The sequence below is a fragment of the Pipistrellus hanaki genome (assembly GCF_964339955.1).
Source record: "Pipistrellus hanaki genome assembly, chromosome: 12".
Classification (NCBI taxonomy): domain Eukaryota; kingdom Metazoa; phylum Chordata; class Mammalia; order Chiroptera; family Vespertilionidae; genus Pipistrellus; species Pipistrellus hanaki.
The window spans coordinates 12553464-12576743 of NC_140514.1; the positions used below are offsets into that span (position 1 = coordinate 12553464).

At 39.3% G+C, this 23280-nt stretch overlaps 1 protein-coding gene across 2 annotated transcripts in view; it reads right to left on the reverse strand.

Moving 5' to 3' along the window:
- Positions 1 to 1478: 1478 nt before the first annotated feature.
- LCLAT1 (lysocardiolipin acyltransferase 1) overlaps positions 1479 to 23280 on the reverse strand; it is a 157104-nt gene continuing 135302 nt past the window's right edge. For both annotated transcript variants that reach the window (XM_084900185.1, XM_084900186.1), the window contains exon 6: positions 1479 to 5413. In XM_084900185.1, coding sequence (XP_084756311.1) covers positions 4911 to 5413 — 503 coding nt within the window. In that variant the 3' untranslated portion in view covers positions 1479 to 4910. The remainder of the gene's footprint in view (positions 5414 to 23280) is intronic.

The window sequence follows — 23280 nt, forward strand, 5'->3', positions numbered from 1 at the left end:
GGGGCGTGGCCAGCCTGTGAATCCTTGGTGGCACCAAGCCCAGGCTGGCCACCCAGTCAAGTGGAAGAACACGAGGGGCTAGATGGCCATGGACAGGCCAGTTCCTGACAGGGCTCTAGAGGCCTGTGCTCTCAGGCCCCATACGTCGCCTCTTTCCCAGAGGATGGTGCTGGGGGTTCCCCGCAGGGGACTCTCCAAGCTGAGTGCTTGTTGCACAACCAGGAGACAGTGGAGGCCTGCAGAGCTTTTAAGTAGGTTCTGTGAGGGAGGAAAATAATTGTCCCCTGCCCTTCCGAGTTCTTAGCTGAAGCCCCTGTAATAATAAGATTAACAAGAGATAACAAACAAGAGTCTACTAATATGTGTCCCTTGTTATACATGGGAGAAACCCAGGAAAAACCAACTCCCCAAGGTGACTTCAAATTGAGGATTAGGCCAAAACCGGTTTGGCTCAGTGGATAGGGCGTCGGTCTGTGGACTGAAAGGTCCCAGGTTCGATTCCGGTCAAGGGCATGTACCTTGGTTGTGTGGGCACATCTCCAGTGCGGGGTGTGCAAGAGGCAGCTGATCGATGATTCTCTCTCGTCGATGTTTCTAACTCTCTATCCCTCTCTCTTCCTCTCTGTAAAATATCAATAAAATATATAAAAAAAATTGAAGATTAGATAGGAAAAGGGGAGGGGGAGCAGAACTTTTAGGGGAGAGGAAATGACTTTTAGGAAAGGTGAATGGGCCCTGGGAAGGGATGGAAGGTCTGAGTCTGGTGTGGTGTCCACTTCTGATCTTTTCTCCTGTGACAAGACACATTTGGTTGATGACACATGGGGAGGGGACTTATGGGAATAAAATTCCTTGATAAATTTTATCTATCATATTCCATGATCTCCAGCCCACCAAGGTCCAGTACACACAGAGATCGTCTTAAGGCAGAGAAGGGACGTTCAAAGAAAGCCTCTCCCTGCATCTGCTATTTCAAGTGCCTACAGCTCAGAATAATATACCAAAATGGCATGTTTTGGGGTGGTGTCTCCTGAATGCCTACTGACATTTTGGGATGGCATATTCTATTATCCTTCAGTTCCATGATTTCCGTGCATGTCTGTCTGCTTAGTACATTTTTTACATTTTCCAGGTTTGGGTCTAAGATTGGCTTCATAGAAAAAAAAACCAGTAGTAGGAGGTGGGGAGAGTAGGAGTCCCCTTTACCTCTCCCAGTGTCGGTGCTGGTATTAGCATAGAACCCACACCTGCCCTCAGGGCTGACCTGAGAGGGAAGACAGTCCCTAACCCTGAATTCAATGGTGGCCTCTGGACTCCCAGTGAGGGAGGCAATCTATCCCCTCCTTGCTTAGTCATTTTTTAACACCTTTGGAAGGACTGACTAGTCTTTCTTGACTACTACATATTACAAGACTAGAGCAACGTGTAGAGACAAAGAATTCTGTCTTTCCTGCAAAAATGGAAACAAAGCCCATGTGTAAACTCTAATTCACTCCGATTTATTCTGGGGTTTACATTACAGATAACACAATTCACAAACATACTAGGGGACACGGAAAACTAAGGCCTCCTGTGAGTTACTTTAAAAACTTGGTTTTTTTGCACATAATGACCCTTTAAAAAACTAAATTACCCAAAACAAGACTCTCTTCTGCTATAAAGATTTAAGGTCAGTACATGACACCTTTTGGGCCACATCTAATCTGAAGAGCACCTGTGACGAGACCATGCGTGTTCTCCTGGGCATACTAGTTCTCAGGCACCCGGAGCCTCGGCACCAGGCTCTCCTGGTGGCATCTGAGTGGCGTTTACCATGGTGCTCGGTGGCTTATGAACCACTCCCAGTGAGTAGCGAAGAGACTTACCTAAGAAATACCTTGTAAAATTCTTGGAACAAGAAAAAGAAAGGGAACTGTAACTAAGGCACTGAAAGCACATTATTTATATAAAGAGATGTAAACAACTGAATACCAACAGTCACACACACACCCCCCTCCCCACCCCAATCAGAGTCTCTTGTGAAAGTGCCGGGGCGTGGGGTGGGGACAGAGCTCCAAGCCCTGGGGGAATTAACTCATTTCCAAGTGACTTAAGTGGATGCTGTTATTTCCCCCTAACCTGTGTGTAATAAACAAGGAAGGGTTCTATTAGTTTTGTTTTTAAATATATATGGATATACTTTCTTTTCTTTTTTAAAAATAAATTTTATTGGTTTTTCACAGAGAGGAAGGGAGAGGGATAGAGAGCTAGAAACATTGATCAGCTGCCTCCTGCACACCCTGCACTGGGGATATGCCCGCAACCAATGTACATGCCCTTGACCGGAATCGAACCTGGGACCTTTCAGTCCGCAGACCGACGCTCTATCCATTGAGCCAAATCGGTTTTGGCTTATTAGGAGTTTTAAATGATGGGCTCTAACACTTTTCTTCTAACCGTTTACCACGTTCTTCCACTGAATTTCACTATTCCTTTGGTTGTTTGGTGAGAGATTTCTAGTGGAGGAATGAGTGCCTTCGTCCTGGGCTCCCGTTTTCAGTGGGTGGTGCACGGCCTCTATAAACCACGGCGCAGGTTACTGAGAGCGTATCGGGTGGTAACGATTTAACAGCTAGACGCACAGCTCTCTAAATACTTCAGAGGCCAGTGAGCTCCCTGTGAAGGCCTGACAGGGCGACGAGTGGGTGCCTAGCAGCTGCTCTGAGCCCACAGAGACAATGTGGGAAGGTGTGGAGGGGTCTTTCCTGTGACAACCACAACACAGAAGCTAAATGAATTTCTACTTGACATTTCCCTGCCAACCTTAGATGGCTCTAAGTTCCAGATCAGAAACCGTATATTTCTTTAAATTCTTTAAATAAGAGAAAACACAAGTGTGTTGGAAAACATAAATAAGCAACTTTTTTTTCTGAAGTACAGAGTCTCTATACCTTAGTTTTAGTGCTTATGAATTTTGGGCAGGTTAAAAAGTTTGCATTTTATCTTAAACATGTTATTTTTATGAGAAAAAAACAGAGAAAGGAAGGGACTTCCCTCCCACCGGTGCAGCGTTGAGGACGTGCCCCGGGAGCAGTGAGCGGTGAGGCTGGAAGAGGGGCTGCGGTGTGAGCACCTCTCCCCCACGCCCACGACAATCCCCGTCCTGATTGGCAAGACTAATTGTGTGTTTCCAAATATAACCAAAGAAAGCCTGAGAGAAACCTACATTAGAAACCTCCTTTATTAGGAAAAATATTAAAATAAAATAAAAATACCCTAGAAACGACACACAGCTGGGCTTGCAGCAGATGCACACAATAAAGTGATGAGGCGCTCCTGGGGGTTTAGCAGCCTCGAGGGCTGTTACAGACAGCTGGTGCGTCTGGCGGGGCCGAGCTCGTCCTCCCGCAGTGAGGACGGGGTGTCCACAGTGCTGTGCGCAGGCAGGACTTTCTCAAAGAAACCGCTCAGTAAGTTCAGCTCACGACGTGCGCACCTCACGTTTCAAGTGTTGGTAGAAGTCACCGTCGAGCAGAAATGAGATGCAAGTAAGGGGAAGGCATCCATGCCAACAGAGTATTTGGAGCAATGAACAGCTTTTGAGGCTGGTTCGAGGCAGGAGTTGCTAACAACTAAAGCCTTTTAATTCCCTCCGATTTTCTGCTGCTCTAGCGAGCATCCTCCTTATGTAACAAAGGGCAGTGGCGGCTTCAGTAAAGGGGAAACACCGCCACGTGCTTTTCATGCCTCAGGAGGCTGGGTTTTCCACCGGCTCCATATGACTGGAATATTTAGGTGAACAACTGATCGAAACTGGGTTTAAATTTTACTGCTGACAGAGGAAGCCTAGTGCTAAAAATGAGATACCTCCCTTGTTATTAAAAAATAAATAAAAAGGATTCATTTTTGTGTTCTTTTGGTTTTAAGAGAGCTTGGCAAGGCTACAAGGGTTCAGTAATTTAGAATAAACCATTATTGCCTTGTCTGCAAGGGTTTTGTTGTTTTAATGGAAAAAGAGACCCATGCATATGTAGAAAATATACCAACCTTCCTTTTGTAGGCAGGTTTTGGAGAAATATTTCAAAAGAGACAACTTCAAAGGAGAGTTTCTGACTGCAGCAACGGAACGGTCTACACTTTCCTGTAAAAAGTGAGTTTTTACTGTTTTTAACACACAAGAGGTTACACCTGCTGACAGGCTGTAGAGAAACCAGCACTGAGCATGTGCAATCAAGTAGACGTGAAGAACTAAACTGTATCAGTTCCTGTCATTAAAAAGTAAGTGAAGGTTTCTAAGGGGAGAGCCTGCGGTTGCCCTGAGACAGCCCAGGCTTGTTCTCCACAGGAGAAAGGGCACAGGCGGTCTTCTGACGCCCAGGTCGGCCCAAGGCTAACCGCCATGGTCTTATGAATAATGAAGGGCTTCTATCAAAATGTTGGTCAGTTAAAGGACAAGAGTTTTCTGTTTTCTGGTCTGCAGGAAGGAAGCAGTGGTTTGATTGACACAGAAAGGAGCTGGGAGGGAGGGGCCAGGAGGAAGTGCCAGCAGCTGAGCTGGGCCAGTGCTCGAAGGCCCCAGATCTGCCTCTTGTACGCAGTCATTAGAAAATGGATTGAGCCTTTGAGAAACCTTGTGCGCACCTTGTCTGTGAACAGCTTGATGATTGTTTAAGAATACTCTGGCCCGAGCGAGCAATTCACAGCAATTGCTCCCTGCTATGCATGTTGCAATCACATTCAGAGATTTAAAAAAAAAAAAAAAAAATTCGTGTGGGCAATGTTTTCCCACAAAACTTAAGTGCAAAGTACCTTTAACAAATAATGATGGTAGTAGGAAATATTCGACCTAGTCATGCAAAATCGCATCTCAGTTACAAAGGCTTATATTTCCCAAATATTTCCTAGGTTGTCACACTGTGGACCTCATAATCTTACTCTTCTTTCCTTGCATTTGAATGTGACTGTTTGTGTAAATAACGGTAGCATGCAAGTTCCATGAACTCCAGCCCACCAAATATTCTCTCTTGCAGTACAAAGATGACAATGGTGATTATAAAATACCACCGAACAAGACTGTACAAATATATGAGTAGGCACATGGCAGGGCTGAACAGGACCCAATACAGTATAGAGAGAAACTTGACCACGAGGACCCTGAGCTCTGACTTGCACGGAGGGACGACAGGCTGCCCGGTGCGGCGGAAATCCCTCTCCCCTTGGTAGAAGGAGCGCAGCCTCTCCTCCTTCTCCTCCCACCGCTTGTGGCACCAGAGCTCCAGGTCCTCCTTGGACGTGGGCAGGGCGTCTACTGGGTAGCGGTGCACATGGAAGTGGATCTCTTTGGGGAAGTCCCCCTGCAGGATGTGCTTCTCCGTCTGAGGGATGTTGTGAGGGTACGCCACTGTGATGTCGTGGACAGCGTCCAGGTTCTTCCCTACATGTGGAAAGATGAGAGGACAGGTTGAATTATATAATTTGGGCAGCAACGCTGACCCACAATGCAAGGCAGAGCCAAAACCCAGAAAACTATCAGAACAGAGTGAACCATGAGGAACAAACAGGGCTATAAATACTGGTGTTCTAGGCACGGGTCAATATTTACCAGTCATTTTGGTTTTAGAGAGAAATGATCTTCATTCGTAGAAATAGTAACCTACATCCTAGAACTAAAAAGATAAGCATACAAGTCAGGTTTGAGACAGAAATGAAAAAGCACAGGATCAGCCCTCTTATACCAACAGGATTCACTGCTTTGATGCCTCCTATTAATACATCCTTCTCTCCAAATACACCACAAACTGTCCACCTTTAACCCAATATTGCTATGACAGCTACTGGAAAGAAAAACTCAGAATCAGACTTCATAAAGTGGCCAGAAACCCATGAAAATGTCCATATGATTTTTTTTTTAACGTAACAACATGAAGTCCTAATAAGACCGTGACCCGGTATTACCACCAGCCTTAGCACTTCTGTGATGAATTTTTCTGGGGTTGTTTTCAGCAAAGTCATATGTTAGATGCTGAAGATAAAGAGATAAGTAAAACATGGGCCCTAACTTCACTCATGAGTTCACAACAGAACCAGAGAGAGAGGCATGCATAGTGCCCTAAACAGACCAGAGGTGCATCTGTAAGGGGGGAGGGAACAGGCACAGATAGGTGGAGGGAGGGGAGAGGAGGAAGGGGAAGGGGCAGAGTGAGCCTCTGGCAGAGAGCAGGGTGGGCCTGTGGCACCAAGAGCAGGTTGGAGGCAGGCAGTAAAGGCCCTAATTGTCAAACTTGGGAATTGGAACTCAGTTCTGCAGGGGGGAGAAACAGCTCAAGTGGTGGAGAACCACTTCAGGATTTTTAACAGGAAGGGATCCATGGTTTCATTTAGCAAGAATTATGTTGGGGGCAATGAAAGAATGGTTTGGAAAGGACCAAGGGCAAAAAAGGTAGGAAGAGTATTTGATGGTCATTGTAAGGCAGGAAAGACTGGAAATGGAAGGTAGAGGCCAAAGGAAGTGACATGTCCAATAAAGTTATAAAGAAGAACTAATGTCACAGAGTGAAAAGGTGAACGGAGCCCAGGTTTGTTGCTGGCCCAGGGAACCAAGTGGATGGGGGGGAAGGGGGCCTTGAGATTACAAATGTAAGCAGAGTATACGATCTTTAAGGAATCATGAGGATTACCTAATGGAACACTGTAGACAGGGCCCAGAGAGGTTAAGTGTCTTGGCCAAGGCACACAGAGTGTTGGTGCAGTGTCTGAATGTCCTTTTGTTCTGATCCATGTCATTGTCAGTGATAGATTTTTTATGTGGACTTTGATTAATTAAAGAACTATATGATGCAGGAAAAACTAATCCGTGGTACCATAGTGGGCTGTGGGCATGCTCACTGATTGGAAGGGGGCATGAGTTAATTTTCTGGGTGGTAGAAACATTCTACCGTATTTTTCGGACCATAAGACGCACTTTTTTCCCCCCCAGAAGTGGGGGGAAAAAGTCCCTGCATCTTATGGTCCAAATATAGCCTACACATATACTGTAAAAAAAAAAAAAAGTTTTTTTACTTGCCCGGCTCTGTGTGGTCTCTGTGTGCTTGCCCGGCTCTAAAATGGTTCTAAATGCTGCTGTTTACTTTACAGGGTTGATTACATGTGTTTATGACTGTGATGTTGGGTTTTAATGCACATAAAATATTTTAGGACACTATTTGTTTCAGAATCTTTTTTTCTTCATTTCCCTTCTCTAAAAACTGGTGCGTCTTATGGTCCGGTGCGTCTTATGGTCCGAAAAATACGGTATATCTAGATTAGATATTACATCAAATTGTACATTTAAAGTCTGTGCATTTCACTCTATTTAATTTTTCTTTCAATATTAATAATAATAGAGATGCAGCAACTTTCCCACCATGCTACCCTTCCTACTGAACTTGTTAAGTTGTGCTCATTTTATTTTAGTGCTTCTTAGTCTTCTGTCAGTGTTTACTGACCATGCTATTTACTTAAGGGTAAGGACTGGGTTTCAATTTGGAGTCATAACTCTCTTGTAAAGATAATAAGGGCTTTGTTATAAAAAGTGAAAATAACTACATAAATAGACTTTTGACAAAATTAAATGTTCACCATTGGAAACTAGAGGAAAAGAAAGAAGACAGAGGATCAAGAGGCAATAATGGTCAATTCCAAGGAGTTAAAAACAAAACAAAACAAAACAAATAACACTCATGTCCATGGAGGCCCCTAATTCAGGATGTTTATCTATAATCTGCTTGTTTCTGGTGACACTGAATTTTTGATAAAAAGAGAACAGCACATTTAATATGTTGAAATATTTGGAATGAAAATTGATTCCTAAATGCAAGGAACACAGAATGTACTAACTCTAAGCTTAATATCTTAATATAAAATAGAATTAGTGTATTGTTTTCTATGACAGCCTGTTACAGCACTTGTTATACTCTTAAATTTAGCAAAGTGACATCAAATGTAGGTTTATAGAACCATTCAAACAGCAAGATCTGTGACTATAAAGATGATTTTAATATTTCTAATCCTCTGATGTTAAAAACAATTTCCACCAGACATTGATATACAAGTGGATAAATCACATGAAATTAAATCAGTCTGTACTTGGGGAGCTATCTTAATCAGAAAGAGATTTAATGAAAAGCCTCAGCTTAGAAGAATACTCTAATTACTACAGGCTAATATTTGTCCACAAAGAAGGATTTGTTTCAGGATTAGTCAGAGACCAGGAGAAGCCAGAGACACCAATTCGATAATGGAATGCCTAATTAAATGATAATGGAATCCTAATGATAATGTATTGCTTTCCCTTGCACATGATTTATTTACCACAACTGCTTTTTCACTTGGTTCATTACAGAAAACTAAATAAAATGCAATTACTAAAAATAAACTGGGAAAGAAAAAAGAATTGGTAAATTAGGCTTTTTTTTTTTTTAACATGTGGAAATTCAGATGTAACGAAAAGTCCAACTATTAGAAAACAGTCCTGCTGCAGAAGACAGCAATTTTCTAAGAGAGATCTAAGTAATCTGTGTTCGTGTGCACAGTTTTTGGTTGTGAGTCGAGTGAAACCTGTAAAATATTTTTAAATTTTAAGTGCTTTGCAGTGGTACTTAGCTTTCCTTAATTCTCACATATAAATCGAAAACTTTTAGGTCTTTTGTTAAACTATCTTAAAATGCAAAGAATTTATACTATATGAGAATCCATTATCTTTCTTTTCTAACTTTTGCTTTGAAATAATTTCAGGTTTACAAAAAATGTTGCAAAGTACTAAAAAGACTTCCAGTAAACTCCACGCACTTCCCCAAATGTTAGCATCTTATACAACCACTAGAGGCCCAATGCACAAAATTCGCGACCCCAGGGGTGGCAGGGGAGAGGGCAATGCTCAGCCCAGCCTGTGTTGTGCCCTCTTGCAATCTGGGACCGCTCACTCCTAACCGCCCGTCTGCTCGCTCCTAACCGCCCGCCTGCTTGCTCCTTACCACTTGACTCGCCATTCCTTAGCACTACCACGAAGGTGGGAGAGGCTCCCGCCACGGCCACTGCACTCACCAGCCATGAGCCTGGCTTCTGGCTGAGCAGCACTCTCACTGTGGGAGTTCACTGACCACCAGGGGGCAGCTCCTACATTGAGCATCTACCCCCTGGTGGTTAGTGTGCATCATAGTGACCGGTTGTTCTGGTCGTTCCACCATATGGTAGCTGGGCTTTTATATATATAGATAACACACTTAAACAAAATCACATTAACATCGACATCTTGTTATTAGTTCATCTATATATCAAATTTTATTCAAATTTTGCCAACTGTTCCACTATTGTCCTTTCTTTGGTTCCAGGAACCAATGTTGATAGTTACTTTGTGGAATGTTTCTCAATTTGGTTTGTTTGGTGTTTCCTCATAATTAAAACCAAGTGATGCATTTTGGCATGAAGTGGAGATGTTCCCTTCTCAGTGAATCTTATCAGGATCTGTTATCTTTTCAATACAAATTGATGCAACCTGAAAGGTATAACAGCTGCTTCTTATATACACATCACCATGGTTGTGTTAATAATGTAACATCCAAGGTTATGTTTAATTTTCTCCCTGTCATTGGGACGCTGGATTTGATGAGAATGTCTTCCTTCTCTAAATCCCACCACTCTCTCTGTGAGTTTCTCTTATGGCATTTACCATTTTTCTAGTTTATACTAAGTGTTTATGTCAAAATCATATCTCTTGGATTAGACTTTATATTCCTCAAGGGAAAGCTGAAGGTCTTTCTCATCTTTGTATTCTCCATGTGACTCTGAACATAGAAACACCTGTAATAAGAGAAATGACTCCTCTATACTACAAAGACTAAGAAGAAGAAAAAAAAGAAATACATGAAGTGTAGGTACTCTTTCATGTTATTTTATTCAATACTCTCAATGACCCCATGAAGTGGATCTTAAGACCTAGGTTAAGTAATCTATCTGAGGTTATAAAGCCAATAAGGGGCAGGGATGGTTTAACCTAGGTCATTCTCATTCTACAGCCCTGGTGATTAGATTCAAGAATTTAATAGTGGGAGACAGTTGAAGACTTTCTCATTTTCAGTTTGGTAAACTGAAGATCAGAGAGATTAAGTACTCTTTCAAAGAGGCTTAGAGTTGGCTGAATAAAAGGACTAAATTTAGAAGCTAGTTTTCCTGCCTCTCAGCGTTAGTTAGCTCACTCCATTGCATAAAAGAACTGGAGCAAAGGCTCCCAAATTGTACTTTGGTATTCTCAATAGGCACCATTTAAAAAGTTAGAATCTGGAAGAATACAATTGGTCTTTACATTATCTTTTTTTTAAAGTCTCTCAAAATGTTAAGTTTGGGAGCAAAAGTCATTTAGACAAACTTAAGTATCTTAATTTAATTATACTGCAAACATAACTGAAATTCTTTCCATTTCTGAAACATATTACAAGCAAGACATCAATTGATCAACGTTTACCCTCAGTGGAAGAAACACACTGTTCTAATTGAGAATGTGTCCAATGGAAAAGGACTAAATTATGGTATGTTTCTGCATATGGTTCTGAAATGAAAAAGTTTTCCATTATTCTTCTAGGTATGACTATGAAAACCTAATTATATTTGAAAGAATTATGGGCCACGTGTGAATTTTTAAACAGTTCCTTCACTGACCTGTAATAAAGTGAGAAATGGTATGATCTATCACATTCCTAAGTTGAAATAAGTTATCTTTTATTCCAGTGAATTTACATTGCTTACAGTAAATTTGCTACTTAATAATATGAATAAACTTTCTTTTAGTAAGTATCTAGGCTGACAGAGAAAATGAAAGTTTATAAGTGAGTAGAATGACCATATAAACGAATATTCTCTGGTGGTTCATTTATCTCTGTCTATAGCTTTTTCTTTATGGTGCTGCTACTATCCATCATTCTTATGAAAATTCATCAGTGACTCTTGGGGCAATATTTCCCTGTCTCTCAACAGAAATAGAAATACTCTGTTATCGGTGGTTCAGCTAGAGTCACAGTATGACTTCCAGTCTCTCTGGCTGGACTAGCTTCTAAGTCTCTCTCTGGATGTAACCTCCACCTTTCTTAACCATTGCTATATATACAAAAACATTGTCCACACTGGGAAAGGCAACTTGATAGCAAAAGTAAACTCTCTAAGACTCTCTCAGAAACACTAACTTGCCATTCAAAATGAAGGCTTAACTTGCATTCTGGTGTATTTTTCAGCCTAGAAAACAGCTCAATCATTCTAAGGCTAATTTGTCTCATATACTGTTGTGATGTAACTTATTTTCACGTGTGTGTGTGTGTGTGTGTGTGTGTGTGTGTGTGATCCTGCTCTAAGTTCCAAGGTCAACGTCGGTTTCAACATCAAACTAAGCTGTTCCTGCTTTAGGGGTAGAATGGGGTCCCTGAAAATACATCATTGTTGATTCTATTAAATATTTAGAATGACTTAAAAGTAGTCTCAGAATCAGCTAGACCCCTTTGGAAATAGGAGAATACAAATGAAAATTAACACCCAAGACTTCCAAAAATTGTCATAGATCTCGGGAATTCATCACTGAATCATAGGGAAACAGGAAGCTTTTAATCTCATAGTTTTTCATTGTTTTTTAAAACTTATGAACTCAGTTAAAAAATTTACTAGATCATACAGATTTCTGAGGAGTAATGGGTATTATAATATAATGCTTTTGTATGTCCGATAGCACTTAGTTCAATACTGTCTCTTTACAGGCAACCGATATTTTTTGACTAAATTGATAATGGTCATAATTGCCTTAAAAAAATGTCTTAGCCTTGTTAACATTCCTTTTCATTAAACATCAATGTGATAGTAGTAAATTTTATCTTAAAATGGCAAATTTAAAGGTATGTGGCTTTAAACTCATTATCAATTAGTGAAAATGGTATCAGGTTGGCCAAAATGTTGGGCGCTCTATTTTTTTATTGCATCTGAATTATTAGCCCAGTTGTATTTGAACCTCAGTCATATGCATGAGAAAAAAAAAAGAGTTGCACTCATCCAAGAAATAGAGTGGAATGTTATTTGCTAAACTCCTATTTTTAAAAGTAACTAGGGAAGATCTATTTGCAGCCAATAGCCCTGGGCCAACCATTTGTTACAAAGCTTGAGAACAGAGTAATTTCAGAATAATTGTGTTCATTTTAATAAAAACTTCAAATGATTTGCAATTCTTGATCATAAGAATGGCTTGTCCCCCGACCCCCCGCCCCCAAGCCTAATGATGAGCAAAATGAATATCTGCATGCTGCTTTGGTGGAAGTTGAGGGTACATGACTAAAATCTCACTGGGCCATTATTAATAGGAAAATATTTTTCTGGTTATATTTGGGCTGAGAAGAACCCAACTGTATTCAGTTTACCTAGGCCAAGACAAATTGTTGGCATTCATCAAAAGGAATAAACTAAATATTTGTGAGCCACCTCCTAGAACATTTCTAGCTGGAGATGGTGGCGCTGGTGAATAGAAATTTGAGAAGGAAGTAGGAGTTTGGTATAAACATAGGGGAGGTGATAGATTGAAATGAAATTATCCCATCCACCTATGGGAGACACAGGTCAAACCTCAGGAGACAGAAAAGTGGAGATAGAGTCTAAGGGAGAAAAGAATTCTATATATATAAAAGCTTAAGCGACAGTTCCACCAGAATGACTGGTCAACAAGTTGCTATGATGCACACTGACCACCAGGGGGCAGATGCTCAACACAGGAGCTGCCCCCTGATGGTCAGTGTGCTCCCATGGCCAACCTCCCATGACCCCTCCCCCAGGCCAGCCATCCCACAGCCCCTCCCCCAAGGTGACCAACCTCCCATGTTTCCTCCCCCCTGCTGGCCAGCCAACCTCCCAGGGCCCCTCCCCCCCACCAGCTGGCTCCCTCCTGCCCCTTCCCCCCAATAGGCCTTGATCACTGGACAGGCTGAGGGACCCCACCCAGGCAAAAATTTGTGCACTGGTCCTTTAGTATAATAAATGAGAGAAGAGCCAAACAGAGACAGACTTTAGGGAATGGCTTTTCCACGGGAGACCAGAAAAGCAAAGGAAGGCAGCACAGGAGAGTTGAAAGGAGAGAGCAGTTAAAAGGAGAATCAGCAAGATGGAAAGTACTGGCAAATACACGAAAGACAATGTCTAAGACGCCCACAGGGTTTGGGCCCACTAGCACATTTTTACTTGAACTTCCTGTAGTGCAATCATTCTGATCATTGGTTTCAGGGCACTGACTAGGAGAGTCTAAGTGTCTATCAGGGAGGCAGTAGCCTCTTGGTTAGATCTTTCGATTAACCTTCCCTTTTGGGAAATCAGTCAGAATTTAAGATTTGGGGAGTAAAAATGTGAACATGGTATTAAACTGGCACAGATAATGGAGAGGACACCATAGGACAGAAAATATTCTGCTCATCCATTTTCTGACCGCGCACTATCCAGATTCATTCTGATCATTCACTGAAACTGCAATTGAAACTCTTTTTAAAGATGGAGGTTCAGAGCTGCAAGGAGAAAAAAAGGATGTAGATTTCACTCTTAGAAGTAGAAGTTATGTCACTGATGAGAAAATTGCTTTCAGAATTACTTTTGAAGCTCATTTTGCTAGGCTGAAATTGCCTTAAGTATCTAAAGATATTAAATATCTAGGAATAGCAATACACAGAAATCTAGAGAAATAAATATACTAAAATGCGACATGCAAATTGATCTTCCTTTAGAATAAATTTGCATATAGTGTCCTGCAGTGGTACATTTTACAAAGGAAATTAAATCCATGAAATTAACATTTTAATGAAGCAGAAAGACTATTAACACCAAGACAACTTACTGATTGCAGCTTCCAGGTGGCCTAATGAGATGAAAATGAAGTCTATACCTTCAGCTAGTCTAGGCTAGGGATGTTTGGAAATTGTGATTGAATTTAACTTAGGAAATACTGCTGTGTGCAAACATGTTTAGGCTAGCAAGTAGTCTGCAAACTTGGCACCATAGATGCTTAAATTAAAATACTTAAGGGAACACAGGCGCGCGCGCACACACACACACACACACACACACACACACCTAACTTTTTCTAAGCACTGTCCTAAAACTGTGGGAAGTGACTGTATTTTGGAAAACGTTAAAACAGTTTTGTCTAAACGATCTAATTTAATTGTAATAGGGCCATGAAATATAAGAATTAAAAGGGAGCTGAGCAATGTCTTACCACTATGCGAACATTTCAAACACAGGGACACCTTGAAGCAGCCTTTTCTGCACAGGCAGCTCCGATTAATAGAAACCCCCCAATTCCCACTCTTGAGTTTTAGGCCTATCCTCTAAAAATAAACAATATATTAGCTTTTCTGCACAGCAATTCTTCAAATAGTTAGAGCAGGGTAAGCAGCTTTGAGTCCTGGTTAGGGTACATGCCCAGCTGCAGGCTCGATCCCCAGTAGGAGGTGTGCAAGCAGCAGCTGATAAACAATGTTTCTATCTCTCCCTGCCCCTTTCTCTCTGAAATCAATAAAAATATATGGGGGACAAAATAAAGAAAGGTCAGCAAAATAAGGCCTAAGGCCAATTCTACCTGTGTTTGCACATTTTGTGAGAGAATGACGAAAAGTAAAAAGAATATATTTTATGACATCTGAAAGTTATAAAATTCAGATTTTGATGTCTCTCAATAAAGTTTTATTGGAGCACAGACCCACTCACTCATTTGCACTACAATAGCAGAGTTAAGTAGCTGCAAAAGTAACCATATGGCCTCACAGCTTAAAATATCTAGAAAAGTTTGCCAGGCCCTAGCTGGTTTGCTCAGTGGATAGAGCATAGACCTGTGGACTGAAGGGTCCCGGGTTCGATTCCAGTCAAGAGTACATGCCTGGGTTGTGGGTTGCCCCTCATTTTCCCCTGCTGGCCTGGTTGCCCAATGCAGCCTGCTGTTTGGTCATTTGGTTGCCCCTCACTGCCCCCTCCCCCGCACCGGCCTGGTCGCCCCATGCAGCCCACTGCTCAATAGTTTGGTCATCCCTCACTATCCCCCCTGCCAGCCTGGTGGCCCCACACAGCCTGCTGCTCAGTCATTTGGTTGTCCCTCACTAACCCCCCTGCCAGACTGGTTGCCCCAGGCATATGGAGGAAGGGAGGGAGGGGGAGGAGAGAAAAAGGGGGGGGGGAGAGAGAGAGAGAGAGAGAGAAAGAGAGAGAGAGACACCAAATGACTTTATACTATTTATGAAGAACTTACATGCAACACATATCACTTTGTTTGTATGTCTCTGGGACCGCTTTAAAAAAAACAATAGAGCCAAAACTGGTTTGGCTCAGTGGATAGAGCGTCGGCCTGCGGACTGAAAGGTCCCTGGTTCGATTCCAGTGAAGGGCACGCACCTTGGTTGCGGGCACATCCCCCATAGAGGGTGTGCAGGAGGCAGCTGATTGACATTTCTTTCTCCCTTCCTCTCTGTAAAAAATATTTTAAAAATTTAAAAAACAAAAACAATAGAAACCTTACCAGTTAACTTAAATGCTTTCATTGAAATGTATTGCTTTCTGCATTTGCTAACTTTTGAGATATGAAGGTTGTACCACATACAATGATAAATGGGTCTGTGCTAAACTAGTCATATTCATGTGAATATGTAAAAGTATTTATTGGTGGGAAGTTAACTGGCCCACATGGGATTAAACCCACAATTTTGGTCTTGTTGGTCTTGAACCAAAAGAAATAATATTCTGAGGTAAAGTTAGTGTTCTGCTTTGGTTGTTTTACCACTTCAGTAATTATCTTTGCTCACAGAACAACTCAGTGTTGAAAAATTGCCCAGAAATATTTCAACAGTTCTTGGCATGTAGTAAGAAATATCTGAAAAGTGATAACATACCATATTCAAATTTAGAATCCTAAAATGCAGGCTTGCTTCTGGAAAACTATGCAGACCTATTATTTGAAACCCTCGGTATAAATATCACTTTATATAAATAAATAAAGCTTTCTAACATTATTTTAAAATATACCTTTTAAGGTCAGTAAAAACTGAAAATAACTGGGTGCTGATGGAATATAAAGAAATCGGGCCCAGTTGGTGTGGTTCAGTGATTGAGTGTTGACCCATGAACCAGGAGGTCGTGGTTCAATTTCCAGTCAAGGCACATGTCAGTCTCCCGTAGGAAGCAGCCAATGATTCTCATCACTGATGTTTCTATCTCTTTCCCTTTCTTCCTCTTTGAAATCAATAAAAGTATATTTTATTTAAAAAAGAAAGAAAATCTGTAGGCAATTATTTCTGAAAATTAGAATAATCAAGGTGATACTCTTTAGGTTCATCGTTTATGCGGGAAATATATATGTATATAATGCTTATTTTATGCTTGGTTAAAATACTTGAGAATTATATAATGAGGTACCAAAATAGCATAAATTTTGTAGAGATAGCTTTAAAAATATCCAGTAAAATTTGCTTCATTGTTGTTTTTATTCCTAGAGAAGTATTTATTATGTATTGTTTCATTTCTATTAAAATGGAATTCCTAAAACAAGAGTAGCAATAGAAGGGAGATCACAATTTTATACATTGCGCTGAGAAATAAGACATTCACACATGCTGGTTAATTCATAGAAGTAAAGTGTGAATATACCTATAAATGTACACACACAAATGATTAAAGGGATCTTAGGAAATAAGACTAAATGAAACAACAATACAACTTGATACAAATTAAGGAAAGTAAGCAAAAAAAAGGAATTCATAAAAGTTATCTAGTAGGGGTTATCATCTAACAGATCAAGAAGAGTAATGTTAGGGTAGAATCTGGATGGTAAGTGGAGGGTGCGCAGGGTAAACTTCTTTGAACTTTGTTTATGCTTGAATTTTTTCATAATAAAATGTGGGGTAAAACTAGGTGAACTGGCAGGACTATTTGAAAAGCATGCACCTGTCATGAACATATTTATGAAACATTTTTTTTCCTTAATTTTTATTAGAATAACATATACATATAACTTAAAAAGTCATATGGTATGATAAAGTTTATAATGAAAAATAGGCCCCTATCATATTCCCACATTCTCAACTAAAAATATAAGGGTGAAATCATTAAAACTTTATTCAAAAATAAAACCTATTCCATTTCTTGTATAATATATATTTTTTTTAAATAGGAAGAAGGGAATTAAACCAATTGGAGAGTCATGGAATGATTAAAATTTTAGAATTAGAATATTACATGTTCTGATGAAACACAAAATTGTCTTCTAAAACAGCGTTTTTCAACTGCTGTTCCACGGCACACTAGTGTGCCGCGAGATGTTGCCTGGTGTGCCGTAGGTGCAGACAAGACAAGAATTTTATAATTTTTCACTATTTTGTTTACTTAATATTTCATAATAAAGTAATTATAAAATACTTTCTTTGTGTTTATTTGATTCCTATTCAAGAGAATTACTTTATATATAGTCAATATAGGCACAGAGTTAAATTTTTTAACATTTTCTAATAGTGGTGTGCCTCGTGATTTTTTTCATGAAACAAGTGTGCCTTTGCCCAAAAAAGGTTGAAAAACACTGTTCTAAAAGGATGTCACAGAAATGTCTTCTGTATGTGCCTGGAGTAGGAGTGAAGGAATCACAGGGAAACCCAAAGAGCCTGGTATGGCAGTGGTCTCTTATTGGTGCTGCTGACTGACACCTCAGGCAAGGGAAAGAGAAAGCTCAGCTGATTAAGAAGCCAAATCAATTTAAGAACTGAGACCAGAAAATGTATATCATTGCCCAACCCACTGATTAAGAGCTCAACCTGAGTGAAATACTATGTGAGAGGACTGGGTTATATTGGATTGGATTACACACTTCCTAGAAATTTGTTTAGGCAAAATTTTCTGTTCTCCAACTATTGTAGATAGATGCTTGGATCAGTCCCAAGTAAAATATAAGGGTGACATGCCATTTTGCAATAATTAATTTTTTTTTTCCATAATGGAATTTGCAGACATACTACGATTTAAGTAGTATGGTCAAATACTTGATTAGCTAGCCAAGGACACTCTTCTTAAAAAGCGATTGTTAAATTCTAATTCATCCTGCCAATAATCATAATGAACACTTTACCAAGCATAGGAAAAATATTTTCTTTAATGTGATTTCCTTTGGAAAGACAAAATATAATCAATCAGATATTTTACTAAAGTTTCAGTATAATATAATATTCTCTTGGTAGTGTTGGTATTCTCTTAAGTTTAAGACATTTCATTTTGCCTTAGATAATTTAGACAACTGAAAAAAAGCTCTGTATTTCCTGGCTATACACTTACATGAACTGAAGGAGCTAAAGATAGAAAGGTGGAAGAGGAGATGATGGGCAAGCAGGCAGACTGATATGAAGTTAAATAACACAAAAGTCAGGAGATACAAAATAGATGGCAGTTCTATTACTGTTTTTATCTACTCCAACTTTGTCACACAAACTAAGCCTCATTTTAGTAATAATGTAAAATATACCTTAGTTTTCAAATAACAAATATGGTTGACCAGGAAAAATTTAAGAGACATGGAGCATTACCCTACAATATTTAATTTTGTTATATAGAATCATAGATCAAATAAGGCAACATTAAAATAACAATGCACATTAGTAGTAAAAGTAATTATCTTTCCTAAAGGAGTGTAGACTTAGGTCATTAATTAGTTTAATCTCACAAAAAGTAGCTTTCCAAGTGTTAAAAATAATTTTTTTTAATATATTTTATTGATTTTGTACAGAGAGGAAGGGAGAGAGATAGAGAGTTAGAAACATCGATGAGAGATAGACATCAATCAGCTGCCTCTTGCACACCCCCCACTGGGGATATGCCCGCAACCAAGGTACATGCCCTTGACGGGAATCGAACCCAGGACCTTTCAGTCCCCAAGCTGACGCTCTATCCATTGAGCCAAACGGGTCTTGGCTAAAAATAATTTTTGAATAATAATTTTATGTAATAGATCTATAATCCTTGTAAAATTAACCACCAGTGAATGCTTTATCATAAATATTGAATATTCGTTTTGAAGGGATATACAGAATCTATGATCTATATGCCACAATATAATGGTATATTGAATTTTATTATAAATTAATAGAGTTTCTAACTAAGCTTTTACTCTCTAGCTACTCATCACTAAGGTTAGGGAGTTCAAGAGCTCTTTAATCTGGATTAACTGGGAAGAAGAAGTATTTTACACTTCAGATTTCTTCAAGAATGGCATTTTATTGCTTCAAGTGTATTTTGTTAAAGGAACTGCTGGTAGCTGGTTGGCAAATAATAGTTCCTATTGGATATGCTTATAATAAAAGAATCATCTATTTATTACATTTATAATCAATCAAGTAACTGAATATTTTTAAACGGATGCTATTATAACGTATGAAATGATTTAACAACACTCCAGCATTCTTATTCACACTGAGCTCTGCTTGGCAAGCCCCTTCTTCATACAAGAAATAATGATAATTTCAATTCTGGTCTATAAACAATATAATTCATTATAAATTGAGAAAGTCACTTTAATAGGGCTTCACTATGCATGAATATAACTATTAATCTAGGAAAAAAATAAATGTTTTCTTATCAATCAAACTGATTTTTGCTATTCCTTTTTGTTAAAGAGTTTTGGTTCATTTCTGTGATGTTCCATCACTTCTTTTCAGGGTGCATGTTAGAATATGGGAAAGGAACTGGAGAGGGAAGAGTAGCAGACAGTGAAATTCATCCACATTTATTAAGTGCTTGGGTAGGTAGTAAGCCCTGTGCTAGCAGCTAGGATCACAAAGATGAATGATAACTCTCATGACTTTAAGTCTTGCAGAAGAGATAGGCATGTAAATAAACAAATTACTATGCTATTAATGTAAGAATGTACAAGATATAGAAACATTCAAAGGAAGGAAGGAACTATGGTGAAGGGGGTGAGGAAGAAAAATTTCTAAGAGCAAAAATTACATCCAGTTTTCTAGGTGTATAAGTATTTATCTCCACGCTAAATGGGGTAATTAAGGCAAAGAGAGAAAGATGAAATGGTGTAGTGTCCTATTAATTATTCACATGTTTGTGTTCCTTAATTGCCTGTGGGCTTTAGGCTATTAGGAAAGATATATCTATGTTTTATTAATTATTGTAGTTTCAAGGCCTAGTTATAGCAAGTGCTCAATAAAACTTTCATAGAATTGATTATTTCTTCTACCAGTTACCCTAACATTCTGAATATAAAATACTTGTTTGTAGAAGATAACCTAAATTTTAAAATTAATAAAATCCATTATTTATTGAATGCAATAAAAATAGTTCCAAAAAGACTTTCACTTGATGACCTTAAAAAATACAACATAAATGTTCTACTTAAATTCAATGCTAAACTCAAAACTCAGCAGCTGATATCTGTCCAATTGGACAGATAATCCTATATAATAAAAGCCTAATATGCTAAATGTCCAGTAGTCGGTTCAACCAATCAGAGCATAATATGCTAATGATATGCTAAGGCCTCTCAACCACTCGCTATGATGTGCACTGACCACCAGGGGGCAGATGATCCAAATGGTAGGTCAGCTTGCTGCTGGGGTCTGGCAAATTGGAACTGAGTGAGATAGGCCAGGCATGCCCTGAGGCCCTCCTGTGATCCGTCCCCAACTGGCTAACCTCTTGTGTCCCAACCTGGCCCCAATCGTGCACTGGTGGGGTCCCTCAGCCTGGCCTGCGCTCTCTCGCAATCCGGGACACCTTGGGGATGTCCGAGAGCAGGTTTTGGCCTGATCCTGCAGGCTAGGCTGAATTCATGCGCCAGGCCTCTAGTTAGGAATAATTATGGTGATGTGTTTATGGGACACTAAGTGTGGTCCAGGTACTGAGCTAAGCCCTTACACAAATGATGTAATTTGTTCTCCATGATAATCCTATGAGGCAGGTATCATCATTTCACAGATGTGATGGAGATACATTAGCAAGTTGATCACCACTCTAGTTTGGAAAGTAACATTTTTTCTATTATAGTTCTAATACATACATTTAGTTATACAAACTGTTTTTACAACACCCTAAATGTGAAAGTAGCACTCTTCTGCCTGCTGATTGATAAATGCAAAGCAAATTACTTATCAGCTTTCCAATTTTACCTCTAAGTTGAAGGATTAAAAAGAAGGGGAAATTTTACGCATTAAACTTGTAACATCACAGTACTAATGCTATAAATCATAGTGCATTTCATTTGTGTTATCTAGATAAGAAAATGGATGGCATATTAATTAGCCTTATCCTGGCATATGCTTCATGGCTTATTAGTTCTATTTTTTCTCATTTTAATATATCTGGCACCCTTGAACCTTGTTTTATGGTGTAAAAATAAATTGACTTGAGCCTTGAGTATCTGAGTTTTCTATGTATATTTAATATATTTCCATGTCACTACCCACTGCTAGATAATTAGTTCCTGAAACTCCTACTGAGTTTCAAATAGTGAAACATAAGATGATTTGTTTGAATGCCAAGATTCTATTCTGAAGTTAATCTTTAATTTGCCTATTAATTTCCCTCCTCTGTGTATGAGCCATGCCTCATCACTCTCATAATATATGTTAGGTCCACCTTCACATAAGGGTGGGTAATAAATAGGTGTACTGCCTCTTGGTAGGGCAAATCAAATCTCTTATTTTTTCTATTGCATTCTTCACTTTTTTTTAATAAATCAAGTGACTTCCTTGCCATCTATAACTTTAACTTAGTAAAAAAATAACTAAGCAACTATCTTATTTCTTATCTGAAAAGCAATCTCTCAAAAGCCTTAGAGCCGGGACCGGTTTGGCTCAGTGGATAGAGCGTCGGCCTGCGGACTGAAAGGTCCCTGGTTCGATTCCGGTCAAGGGCATGTACCTTGGTTGCGGGCACATCCCCAGTGGGGGGTGTGCAAGAGGCAGCTGGTCGGTGTTTCTCTCTCATCGACGTTTCTAACTCTCTATCCCTCTCAATTCCTCTCTGTGTAAAATCAATAAAATATATTTAAAAAAAAAAAAAGAAATCAAAAGCCTTAGAGTAGTTTAAGGTCAACAATGGAAGTTTAAGGTAAACAGCAGGCAAAAACTATTTTTAATAAGTGATACTTTAAGCCACATATTTTTCAGCTATAAATGTTCTGGAATCATTAGGAGTTTGTTTGGATGAAAGCCCTTCCTATGCAGAAGAATTCGTAACTCTATAAACACAGCAGGTTCCAAACATCATCTTTAGGTAGTCAGCGAGTAGAATGATTATATAAGTGAAATAAAATGCACCAGAAAGGCAGCACGGAAGGCAGATGCCCTTGAACTCTTCTTGCTCATGAGGAAACATAATTATCACCTGTTTCAAAACAAACAATTTAATAAAAGTGAAAATGTCATACAGAAGGCAGAACACTTAGTCTGAGTCACCTCTTGGATGCTGGGTTTTATTATAAGGGACCGTTTTCAAATACTGAATGAGCAGCAAAAAAAAGCATCTTGGCTCTTGACTAAATAATTGTCAAAGACAACAAAAAGGACACAAAGTTGTAAGAGCAACAGCAGACTCAAAGCCAAAGGGCACTATAAAATTACTGGGTAAAAGCTCATCCTTCATAGTTGGCTCCTTTAATATGCTCTGAAAAAAAACATAAAATAGCTTTCATTTATAGTTGTAGCTATGTTTTCTTCCTCACCATGGCACCCCTTGTTTATTCTCCAGGCTTAGGATAAATACATATTCTAGTTATCACCCTTTCCTCAATTCATCCAATTGAACATAGATTAAAACCAGGTATGTTGCAGAGTGCTCTAACACTATGTCCTAAAGAAGCTATTGTAATTGTGTTGCATACACTGATTATAAACCCCAGCGTGATAACAACATTTTGTTCTCAATAAAACTCAATGTGGAACAATTATTTCAATGGGAAGACATTACATAATATTTGAGGAGTGTTCTGAAATACTCATGAAAGAGCTATGGCAATAGGAAGTCCCAAGTGAAGCTGAGATTTAATATCTGATGAACTAGAAAGCAGGCCAATTTGCTAAAGGATCTAAATGCCAAATAACCAATTTGCAGAATTTACAAAATGTCCTATTTACCGAAATCTTGTTTAACTCTCAAGTTTGTAGCAGTTTGCATTGGAAAGGAAAGATTTTTGTAACAACTTTTGAAGACTTCTGTGGTTTTATGTGACAGGATTTCATTGGGTGTTTTATTAACTTGCAGCAGCTGGACAAAACTAAGTGT